At 36.7% G+C, this 13,200-nt stretch overlaps 1 protein-coding gene across 2 annotated transcripts in view; it reads right to left on the reverse strand.

Moving 5' to 3' along the window:
* Positions 1–13,200, reverse strand: part of CCDC146 (coiled-coil domain containing 146) — a 133,883-nt gene that overhangs the window by 104,006 nt on the left and 16,677 nt on the right. The window contains exon 2 of one of the 2 annotated variants that reach the window (XM_059074954.2): positions 8,498–8,667. In XM_059074954.2, coding sequence (XP_058930937.1) covers positions 8,498–8,656 — 159 coding nt within the window. In that variant the 5' untranslated portion in view covers positions 8,657–8,667. Of the gene's footprint in view, positions 1–8,497; positions 8,668–13,200 lie in introns of those variants that run through there. The other variant, XM_067042779.1, reaches the window with a different exon arrangement.

The following is a 13,200-nucleotide window of genomic DNA, read 5'->3' on the forward strand; positions in this document are numbered from 1 at the left end:
TTACTGTTGACTCATTTACTGATGTTACCTGTAAATCCAGTTGCTGAATAGCCAAATGCCCAATCCTACTCCCCTCTGCTTTATTCCCCCAAAATCTTCCCAACAGATATGAGTACCATCTCCCCATCTACCTATATAAAATAGATTTTAATCAGAAAAGAATTATTTATTTTAATCCTTAAGCTTCCATCTTTAGTGACTAATATATTCAAATAGTTCTTGGATTACTAAAGGTACTTTGTTTCTCAAGATGCACATTCTCTACTGAGAACCACAAGCTATCAAAAGCCAGCTTACTTTCTCTCTCAAGAACTGTCTTTCTCAGAGGAAAAAACAGTACCATTAAGTATTTCTCCTAATCCTTATTTTAGAAAGCAACACCTGTTCACAGTGACTATTAAAAAAAAACAACCAGAATCCGAGTTTAGAGTATTATTTTAAATATTTAAATCAACTTGCTACAATAGTTGCTAAAAAAAACAATGAAAAATAGAGGTAATTAAAACTTTATTAAGTATATAATTAAAATAAACACACGGGCATAGGCGCACACACAAACTAGGTTCTCATTATGTCAGTAAAGGAATCCAAAAAGGGAAGGGGAAATCAAGAAGCATTAACCACACAGATGAAGGAACAAACGCGGCCGAGGGCAGAGCTGCTCCCTGCTGCATTTGCCTCTGGTACCAAGCCCGGAGTCTGATGTGTGGTGGATGCTCAGGAAAGATTTTCAGAAGGAGTAGAAGGAGATAAGCTCACAGACAGGAGGCAAAAGAACTGCCAAGTCCTCTCTAGCCCCAATTTTCAACACTGTCTGACTCCCACTTAACGCTGATCACATGTTCAGATAGCAGAGTTTTTTGTGACAACACCCCAGATTCCTGGCCAGAATCATCTTGAAGGTGCCAAGGGTGAGGATATCCTAAGATGGGGCCTTCTTTTCTCTTATCCTGAGTTCTTGTACAGTGTACGATTTTTACTGATTGAATTTAGGGGTGTTAATCTACTTTGCAAAGTGGAATATGGCTTCTATGCCTGTAATCCTGATATAAATCTCCAATTTTTGTAAATAGATATGAGCCGTGTCAATACACCAAATGTTTAAGTGTATGCCAGGCATGACCCATGGTCTTCTTCCACATTGGAAAGATTTTAAAATTTCCACCTTACTGTCAAAGTAAAAAAATAAAATAAGACCCTTTAAAAATGGAACCTATATGTATTGTTTAATAAATTATCAGGCTGTTTAAAGTTTCTTGACAGCCAAACAAAATCTTGAAGAATTATTCTTGTAAGCCTGCCTCAATGTTTGAAGGAAAAGTGAAAACATGCCAACAATAGCAAGACTTGTGGAAATATTTTAAAAAGAAATTTAGCAGTTTTTCAATGCCTGTTCTCTAAGTACAGCTATTAGTGAGGTGTAATAACTAAGAAAGGATAGGGAAACCGAAGAGAAATATTTAAATAGAGAGTTAAAATATTTATCTTTATATTTTCTTTTAATATAAAGTTTACTTAAAAAGTCAATTGGTAAAACCCTAAAATAGCAGTGTTTAAATGTGTGAATGTCAAGTGAAGAATGTCAGGTGAAATGTGTGTCAGGCTAGGAGACAGGAGACTGGGTTCCAGGCTTGGCTCTGCATCTGCCTAGCTGTGCAAACCAGGGCAAGTCTCAATTTTCAGAACCTTTAAGATGGAAATAATGATATCTCAAACTTCCTTATGGAATCATTATGAAAATTAATTTATATACTTGAAACTACTTTGACTGTAAGCTCCTTGAGGGTGGGAATCTTACACTTTCATCTTTGTAACCAGTTACTTGATTAATTAATTCATGTATGAAAGAAATAGAAAACATTTTCAATCTTTGAGAAACATTTTAAATTTCATTACAGATTATTTCAAGAAACTCATCAGTAACTCTATAGAAGATCCAATCTTGAAAATGAAGGAAGCTTTAGTAGTATCAGAAAATCACCAGTTTTTCAGAAATTAACTTAAAATTTTTATTAAAAATTCCAAAAATGTATTTAATCTGTTACCAGTCTTAAGAGATCAAAATTAATAAAAAATAAGAAAGTGTCTTTTGAACATGTGAATGTCCCCCCCAAATAAGATATAATTTTAAAGGTAGGGAATTAGGTAAACAATGGCAACATCTTTTTATAAATATGCAGTGGTAGCCTGTGCTGTTAAATACACATAAGAAGCAATTTGCATTCCTTTCAGAAAAGCAGTCTGAATACCAAGAACCTGCTCTGTCTATATCTCCAGCCCAGGGACTTCCCTGGTAAGCCTGAGATTCACATATTGGACACTCCCCTCAGACCACTGCTTATTCTGAATTCTCTGTCACTTATAGTACCATAATCCAGCCACTTTCCTAAATCAGAAATTCAAACATCAGTTTAGACTTTTTCCTCTCCCTCACCCCATCCCCATCCATTCAGACACTAAATCCAGCATTTTATACTTCCTTACTATCTCTCCTATATGTATTCTATCCTTTTTTCCATGGCCATTGCTTGGTTCAGTCTCTCTTCACATCTTATCTTGATCACTGAAATGGTATTCCAGTTGGTGATGTGGTGGAAATGGAAAACAGATTAATTTAATAGATATTTGAGAGAGAAAATAAACTGATAGAATACAGGAGGAGAGTTAGGTTTGAGAGGAGAATAATAAATTTAATTCTGAGCATGTTTAGGAGGTAACTTGGGGGTCATCCAGGTGATGACATTCCAAGTATATGCATGTATAGGTATGGGCAAAGCTTAAGATAAGAAAAGTAGGTTCATAGTGGACACCACGGATATGGACAAAATATCCCCTATCATGTCCTACTGCCTATGAAAAGCTTTTTTCCATATCATCTCAACCCACGGTGATTGTTCCTTCCATTCAGTTCTAATCACACTTTTGGCACCTCCAGGTTCTCAACGATCCATTGCCTTTTGTTGATCTTTAACATGTCAAGTTTCTTATTTCCCAAATTAAGCTTCTAAAGACCAGTACCCTTTTACATGCTTCATGCCTATGAATGTCCATGCATCTAGCACTGTGCAGCACACAGGAGGTGCTCAAAACAAAGGAGGAGCTGAAAGGATAAATTTGAGTAAATTTCAGTAACTTTAAAAATAATGGTAATAAACATCTCCTATAGCACAGAGCCTGGCACATAGTAGGTGCTGAATTAATATGTGTTAAACGGATTAAGACTTAATGTCTCCCCCTGCTCTTCAAAAGCTTCTTGCTATCTCAGTTCTTTTCCCATTGGACATGAAACTAAAACTTGAACACAAATATATTTATTACACATTTTTAAGGAGTCCAAAAGTTGATAGTTTTATATAGACGCTGTTTCAGTGAAAAGGTCACATGTCAACAAGCCTAATCCATCTTCGCCTACACACCCACAATGCTTGCATACCCCACACTCGACTTTTAACAGAATTTCGTATTCTGTACAGAGTCACACTTTTACTTCCTTAGTGTTTCCCTCCAGTGTTCACACTGTCCCTTGTGCCTCCCCAATGCTCCGGTGCTACCTGTTCTCTACCCCTTGGTTAAGTCAGGTCAAAGACTTAACAGCAACTAGCACAAAAATTATTTTCAGGAAATGAAGAGAAGGGAGGAGCTGACTCGTTCTGGTGGAAAGTAAAAGAGCCAAAAGTCTTAGGCAAAATAATTTCATGTTTTGATTTTGGCTCTTAGCATTAAGACAAGGATGACTTTATGGCATCCAAGTTTTGGAAAAGTTCAACATCTGACACACTGACATTTCACAACCAAGGTCACCCTTAGAAATCAGTGCTACTTTACCTAACCATGTACAGTTTAGAAGTAGACATCCTGACTTAGGGAATACCATGAAAGCTATAACTTACATTAAGCCTGAATGTGCAACAGACATGAGCTTTGAACAAAGAGACATATGCTATTTGTTGAAAGAATGATTTTTAAATACTAAATATTTACTGCTTGTCTCTGTGCAAGGTCTTGAGCCAGGTGCTGTGTAGGATATAAATAAAATCACACATGACCCTTGCCATTGTAGTAGATGAAAACAGTTACATATTGCCCATCAGAGTGTATGTCTTGGTATAATCTTTTTGGAAAGCCATCTGAAGGTATCAACTAAAGCTGAATATAAACCTAAACTATGACACAGGAACCCCACTCCTAGGTAAACACCCAAGATAAATGAATTCATAAGTATAAGGCATGCACAAGAATGATCATGGTACCTGATTCATAATCATCCAAACAGGAAACAACCCAAATCTCTAAATCTCTAAATAAAATAGAATGGACAAGAAAATTATGGTATATTTACACAAAATAACACTATATAGCAATTTTAAAATATTGAACTAAGGCACACATGGTGCTATGAATAAATTTCACAGATTGAGTGTTTACCAAAAGGAGCCAGACACAATGGAAAACATACTGTATGATTCCATTCATATGATTTTTGAAAAGAGGCAAAACTAATACATAGTGATAAGTCAGAAGAGGTCTAACTTTGGTAGGAGACAAGACTGGGAAGAGTCTCAAGGGACACCACTGGGTTTTGCAGGAAATATATTTTCATCTGAGTGGGAATATGGCAGGAATGAAGAAGAGATAAATTCAAGAAATACTTAATGGAGATATTTTACCCTCAAACTGATAAAGAGAATGCAGGAGGAGAATCAGGATTGGGAGAATGATGAATTTAGTTCTGAACATGTTGTTTATTGGCATATGTAAAAAAAAATTGCTGGACCCTGAGTATTTACGAGGTTTACTGTGTATATGTTATACCTTAGCAAAAAAATTTTTTTAATAAAAGTTTTCAATGGACAAGAAAAGTCTGTGGAGTGCCAGGCCTCATAATTAGGCAGCAATGGAAGAGTTGGGGAGCAGGTGTCCAGAATTAACCCACACAGTCCATTGATGTGACTTAGTTCCCAAGCAGCACTTTGAACATTAATCCCAATGTGTGAATTTAACACAGTGTAGTTCATACCCTGTTAAGTTTTATTGTTTAATGTGATCATAATATCAGTGAGAAATCAAATTTTCTATGCAAAATATTATATGATGAGAAGATATTCAATAAATATCTGTTAATGATCTTGTATCAAGTGAAAAGTACAGCCTACAGGGCTTCCCTGGTGGCGCAGTGGTTGGGGGTCCGCCTGCCGATGCAGGGGACGCGGGTTCGCGCCCCGGTCCGGGAGGATCCCACGAGCCGCTGAGTGGCTGGGCCCGTGAGCCATGGCTGCTGAGCCTACGCGTCCGGAGCCTGTGCTCCGCGACGGGAGAGGCCCCAATGGTGAGGGGCCCGCGTACCGCAAAAAAAAAAAAAAAAAGTACAGCCTACAAATGCTGTAAGAGTAGACAGGTTGGAGAAAACACTATGAACTGACTGCGCAGGCACAGTTTTTTGAAGGAGGTGGGAACTGAGCCAGATTGTAAAAGGTTAGGAATAGATGCAGGGGTTTCAAAGTGTGGCCTATACAAGTGTTTGATCTGATTTTTTCAGTTGGATTAGCACAGTCTTTCAAGAGGCAACGTGAGTAGGAAGATTGTGGACAGCCACGACCTTGTATCATGCTTTGTGAATATGTGCCAGTTTCCTAGCCATCTGAATATGGGAGAGTCCATGCTAAGGGGAGTAACATAAGCAGAAGATCATGAGGACCTAAGTAAATTATTAGATTACAAAAATAGTTTGGGCCCAAATTGCAGAGTGCCATAAATACTGAACATATTCTGTAGGCAATATTAGATGACAGCATGACATCCATGTTGTACAGCTCAATAGTGCTGGACCAACTGTGTGACTACCATTAACAACAATAAATGCTATAAGCAGCATCTGGTTCTTTCAATGTGATGCCAGGCATCTGGGCCTTTGGAAGTGGGTTTCTGACTGCTTTCTTTCAGAACGCTTGCTATTCTGCAGATTCAGCTTCTGTTTAGACAACTGAAGGAGGATAGCTTTTATGTAGTTGGTTAAAAAAATTGTAAGACTCGTGAATCTTAGAGAAGTGTTAAAAGAGTTAGAAAAAAAAGCTACAGATGCCAATAGGAACAATCTCAGGGGTGTTTATTATGGAAACAAAGTTGTTTGAAGCCAATAATTCATTCTGCAAGATTTTGCTGGCTAAAGGAAGAATTCTCCGACAGTAAAATTACTGGTGTAATTACTACTCAAAATGGGAGGACCATTCTTTCACCGTATAATCTAAGTTATCTACTTTATTAGGGGGCTGGTCATACTCAATGATTAATAGCTATAATTTGTGCATGCATGAGTATTGAGAGATTCTTGAAATATTTAATGAATTGTTACACTGAAGATCAATATGCCAGAGAAGTTGTCCTGAGTTCTCCTTTGACTTTACAAGTCAAATCTTCCATGTTTCTTTATCTGTGGCTTAAAAAATTTGACTATAATTTTTATTGTTAGCATAACCTTTGCTAAAGGTACAGAAATAAACTGTACCTTTATTTGATATAATTATTAAAGGTAGTGGTGTAAAAGTAGAAATACTATTGCAAAGCTGGACATATGATGGATTTTAGCAGAAATAGAGAACGCTGATCATTTGAAAATATTAATACTAGAGACATGAACTCATCGTTCTAAATATATCAAGATACGTATAGAAATAGATATAAATTTGTGTGGATAAATATATTTATGCACCTATTTCCCAGCTCTGAGAGTGCTGAGAAGCAATGACAGACCGATAGCAATGAACACACCTAGCACTGAGATCTTAGTTTTCAAATATCATTCTCCACTAAAATAGGAACCAAGGATCCTTTGAGAAATGGCTGATCCTAGAGTTGGAGCAAAGAAAATGCAAGATGAATCTGGAACACATTCTATGACAGAAAATTAAAAGGTACACAAAGAATCATAGGAGCATGTCAAAAGTGGGCCTTCTTGAAAGGGTGTACACTGGCCAAATCTGGGACAACTGAAGTATCAAAATGAATAATGGCAATAATGGATTATAGCTCACTAAGTAGAATAAGAACTCATGAGTCCACCCTGATGGATGGATGGATGGATAGATGGACAGAAAGAAAAGAAGAGAACGTTCTACCTTATGGTAGGAAGACAACTAATAGAAACTAGTAGAAAAACTAGTAGAAAAAACTAGTAGAAACTAGTAGAAAAAATGATATGGAATGAGAAAATTGCCATTTGGCAACTATTGTAATAATAATTAATTTGGGAAAGAATCATCAAGAGATGTAAAACTAGTAGGTGAAAATTTTAGAAGGAATAGGATACTTAAATAGCCTCAGAGTATCTCCCCATAGGTGCTTATCAATTTCAAGAAGAAAAATAATAACTTTATAGGAGAGAAAGCTAGAAGTCACCACCTTAACCAAGTGATCAATGCTGAAAACATGAGTAATGGGACAAACTTACATCATGTGTTCCTGATATGAGGTTTATATGTATATATAAAACAAAAGCTCAACAATAGTTGTAGCAATTGTTTAAAATATTTACACCAAGAAAATATTTGGGCGGGGATTTAGTATTGCTTCTTGGTTTTAAGTACAATCTGATTTTGCCCAAAGACTTTTTTAAGCTTATTTTTATTATGATTATCAAATTTCTTAGATGTTTTATTCAGTTATATTCACATAAGGTTAAGAGTCCAGAATTCAAATGTCCTCTAAATCATTTTCTAAAGTACAGCTCTCAAGCATGACAGATTGCATATGTGGTCAGTTACTGTTAAAGAAAAACTCTCCTCGGGCTTCCCTGGTGGCGCAGTGGTTGGGAGTCCACCTGCCGATGCAGGGAACACGGGTTCGTGCCCGGGTCCGGGAGGGTCCCGCATGCCGCGGAGCGGCTGGGCCCGTGGGCCATCGCCGCTGGGCCTGCGCGTCCGGAGCCTGTGCTCTGCAACGGGAGAGGCCACGACGGTGAGAGGCCCGCGTACCAAAAAAAAAGAAAAACTCTTCTCATATATGGGTATTTCCTAAATGTTCATCTCATTTTTTCAAAAATCTAACAAAAATCAGATTCCCCTTTTTGTTTCTCTGCTAATAGGAAACAGCATGTTTCTGTGCTCTACTGCAGTAACTACATTTGGTTAGGTAAATGTATATTCTTTCTATCGTTATATGACAAGATATTTTATATTCATTTTATGGATGTAAATGTAATATAGCCAGTAATGAAAGAAATCATTTACCAACATACAGAATATACTTAAGTGGCTGCATATATGCAAATATTTATTATGCCTTAAAAGTATCAGAACCTACACTACTGTATTAGTCCAGGATTATACCATAGGCTTTTGGAAGAGAATGTAGGGGCTATTTTATTTTAAAGTGCTTCAAACAGTACATATTACCTACAGGTTACAAATAATAAATTATTCTGATAATGATATTAACTTCATCTGAATTTTTAAGTAGATAGTGAGGCAAGTCTTACTGTAGTAATATATAAATATATATGTACCTCATGCAGACAGATGAAAGCTGGAGTTGTAGATACATCAACGAATCGCTCATCTCGGATGTTAATCGTGGGTGCTACAGCATAAACGGGGTCTTCCTGATCCTTTTCACCTTCCTCCTCTTCCTCTTCTTGTTCTGTGTCTGTGGTACTGTCTTCCATTTTTCACAATTCTAAAATAAAATCATTCCATATTCAGCTATTTAGGGATGTCTTCAGTTATGGTAAAATTAATGGAAAATAATAAAAGCAAGCAAATCAACTAGAGTAATCTATTCAATGCAATTAGAGGTCAGGAAAGTTAGCTACAATCACATTATTATAAAAGACTGCCTTTTTGTAAAGATACTCTCCAATGATGCATTCAAAGCAATAATTCTAATTTTAAAGAGTATTACTGCATTAATTGGAACAAATTATGTAACTAGAATATAAGCTCCATGAAGGCAGAAAAGAAACCTAACTTTGTTTATGAAGCATTGTAGTAGGCACTCAATTACTATTCATGGATTGGGTTAATAAAAAGAAGCTTCATCCTTAAAATATAACACAAAGTTAATTCAGATTATTTTTGGAAACATAAAAACCAACACCCTGTGGTGCCACATACTGCCTTAGGCATGCATCTGCACACTAGGCTGCCAGGCTAATTGCTCCATACCACACGGCCTGCTACCCACACAACTCATGCCTATATGCTTGTGTGCATTGCCAACCAGCCTGTCTGTGCTGCTCATGTGTGTTCTCAGTTGTCCCGTCAGACTTCACTTACAAAGCATAAGCTCAAAAATAAAATTACTAAGGATTTCAAGATGGTGACACCAGAGCATTAAGCCAAGTGCAGGCCCTTCCGAGACTGGATCCCTTTTTTTTTTCTTTTCTTTTTTTGGGGGGGCAGCACCATGAGGCATGTAGGACCTTAGTTCCCTGACCAGGGATCGAACCCAGGCCCCTTGTATTGGGAGGACAGAGTCTTAACCACTGAACTTCCAGGGAAGTCCTGAGCAGGTCCTTTTTTGACTGCACAGGTCACACACCTTTGAAGCCAGCCCTGTGTATTGGCCATCGGTTTGCTCATGTAGTCAAGTGGACCCAGAGTAGTTTCTAAAAGGACCCCTGTCTTGGCTGGCACGGTCTCTATTGGCTCATCCCAGTGGCATTGGGATGGTTACCCTCCTAAGAGAGAACTGGTAAGAGGTCTCCATTGCATAAGAGAATGCCAATCTAATCTTCTCTTTGGATCTCTGATATATGTGAATCTGCACACAACAGAAGAGTGTACTTACTTTCTTCTCTTGCTGGAGAAGATAACTCCGACTGTCATAATTTTTGTTTTTGTGCTTAAAAAATTATTTTTAATTTATTATACAATTCTTAAATGTTACTTTCTATTTACAGTTATTACAAAATATTGGCTATATTCCCTGTGTTGTATAATACATCCTTGAGCCTATCTTACACCCAATAATTTGTACCTCCCCACTGGTAACCACTAGTTTGTTCTCTATATCTGTGAGTCTGCTTCTTTTATGTTTATTCACTAGTTTGTTATATTTTTTAGAGTCCACATATAAGTGATATCATACAGTATTTATCTTTCTCTGTTTGACTTATTTCACTTAGCATAATGCCCTCCAAGTCCATCCATGTTGCCGCAAATAGCAAAATTTCTTTCTTTTTTGTGGCTGAGTAGTATGCCATGTGTATATACATACAACATCTTCTTTATCCATTCATCTGTTGGTGGACACTTAGGTTGTTTCCATATCTTGGCAATTGTAAATAATGCTCCTATGAACAGTGGTGTGCATGTATCTTTTTGAATTAGTGTTTTTGCCTTTTTTTGGATATATACACATGGAATTGCCTGGTCATATGGTAGTTCTATTTTTAGTTTTTTGAGGAACCTCCATACTGTTGTCCACAGTGGCTGCACCAATTTACACTCCCATCAAGAGTCTATAAGGGTTCCTTTTTCTCAACATCCTTGCCAACATTTGTTACTTGTGGTCTTTTTGATGATAGCCATTCTGACAGGTGAGGTGATACCTCATTGTGGTTTAGATTTGCATTTTCCTGATGATGAGAGATGTTGAGCATCTTTTCATGTGCCTGTTGGCTGGCCATCTGCATTTCCTCTTTGGAAAAATGTCTATTCAGGTATTCTGCCCATTTTTTTGATTGGGTTGTTTGGTTTTTGATGTTCAGTTGTATGAGCTGTTTATATTTGTTGGATCTCAATCTCTTATTGGTCATATAATTTGCAAATATTTTCTCCCATTCAGTAGGTTGGTTGTCTTTTCATTTTGTTGATGGTTTCCTTTGCTGTGCAAAAGCCTTTAAGTTTAATTAGTTCCCATTTGTTTATTTTTGCTTTTATTTCCTTTACTTTTGGAGAGGGACCCCCAAAAATATTGCTATTTATGTCGAAGAGTGTTCTGCCTATGTAATTTTAAGGCTTTGTTGAACACATATCACATCTCATATCTATTTTATCAGATTAGCTACTCTTTAATTAAAGGGATCCCCATTCTTTTAATATGGAAAATATGTTCTGAAATATGAATCCAGAAGGCCTGGTAGGCTCTTATTCCTGAATTTATCAAAGTGGCCACAGGCATATCATTGATTCATTACGTTTCTTTTCTCCTCTCTAAAATAGGAGTAACTAATTTTAATGTTTCATTAAAAATATATGCATATTAGATGTGATAATGCCTCTGGACTTCTAGCTTCCACTCTGCTATCTCCAGTTTTCTGCCAAAGCCATAAATTACACTTGCACTTGTCTTCCTCCTCTGCTACAAAAACACTTCATAAGTGGTAGCACTTCATAGGTGCCTCCTATCAGGAGGCACCACATGTCAGATTGTCTTTCTTTATATGATATTAATAGTCATTGATTTTGTTTGGACTTCCCCTCCTTTAACATACATGTTTTTAATGCCATAAAGCAGTCTTTTAATAGAACCTATTATTATTAAGGCATCACAACACTTTACATTTGGCAAATAATCACAATTCCTTGTTTAAATCTTCAGGGAGTTGAAAATGCTTTGGTGATATATCTAGATTTATTTGTGTTAATAATCTAAAACGTGTGTCCAATCATTTCATGCATGAAAAATGTTAAGGGCTTTCCCAGGAAAATAGTTTCTTCAGAACATTAGATCATATCTTTTATTTTCAGCTTTTTCTTTAAGAAATATTTCAAATGTAACCATAGGAACTTCGACAAATATCAATTCATGAGTAATTTTGTTTTATCTAAACCCTTTCACTTCCCCTCTCCACTCTCCATATTATTTTGAAGCAAAACCTAGACATCTAGACTTAATAATATATCCTGAAGAATTTCATAATCATATACAGAGATAGTTCTCATTCCATTTCACAACTCCATAGCACCTCATTGCATAGATGTGCCACAAACTATTCAAATAATCCCATTTATAAATATATGGAATGTTTCCAGCTTTCTGCTATTACAGTTTTGCAAAGTACAGTACATCTATTTATTTTAAAGTAGATAAATTGGGAGTTTGGGATTGACATGTACACACTGCTATATTTAAAATAAAAAAATGCCTTTCCACGGGAAAAATATATATATTTTAAAGGCTCTTGGAATCTTTATAATCAAGATGGCATTAACTTGAAAGCTGACGTTCAGGCAATCTTCTCAAAGCATGGCACCTTTAAATATGGTCCAGTTTACCTAGGCAACAAAAGAAGGTGCTATGCTGAATTTGTACAAATTCCTCAGTTTGCTGAAGTTTTCGATCTCTATTATCTTGAAAATATTCTAAATATTTTCAGGCAGGTAAAACATTTTACATAGGGAAACAACTAAAAGACACTTAACAGAATTCTGATAGACATTATCAGAAAAACTTCAACCCTTAGGAAAGAAAGAAGAGTAAGAAAGTAAGAAAACACAATAGAGGCAAATGCAAAAGTCTCATGTGAATTAAAATCTAAAACACTAATTAATCTACTTAAATACAGGGACAAAAGGACTTTAAGTAGATACCAAAGTTTAACAGACAAAAAAAAATATTCAAGGGACTTCCCTGGTGGCGCAGTGGTTAAGAATCCTCCTGCCAATGAAAGGGACATGGGTTCGAGCCCTGGTCTGGGAAGATCCCATATACCAAGGAGCAACTAAGCCCTTGCTCCACAACTACTGAGCCTGCGCTCTAGAGCCCATGAGCCACAACTACTGAGCATATGTGCCACAACTAATGAAGCCCACACGCCTAGAGCCCGTGCTCTGCAACAAGAGAAGCCACGGCAATGAGAAGCCAGCACACCGCCACAAAAAGTAGCCCCCGCTCACCACAACTAGAGAAAGCCCGTGCAGAGCAATGAAGACCCAAAGCAGCCAAAAATAAAATTAAAAAAAAGAACTCTTTAAAAAAATATTCAAGGATATGTTAATATAGGATTGCAGAGCCCATTATACTAATATTATCATGCGGCAGGCAATATAATTGAGAGCTATAAATAAAACAACGGAATAAAATATATTTGCAGGGCACAGTGATATAAACGAGAATAATTATAAAACATCTACATTCCTGGTGAAAGAAGAACTATATAGCTATCAAGTATAGTGATTCTGGAGACATATATCTCCATAATACTTAAATCAATTAAGCAAATATTTATTGAGTCGTTTTATGAAGACCAAGAGTCTACAAAGA

This window comes from Kogia breviceps, chromosome 9, assembly GCF_026419965.1.
Source record: "Kogia breviceps isolate mKogBre1 chromosome 9, mKogBre1 haplotype 1, whole genome shotgun sequence".
NCBI classification, from domain to species: Eukaryota; Metazoa; Chordata; class Mammalia; order Artiodactyla; family Physeteridae; genus Kogia; species Kogia breviceps.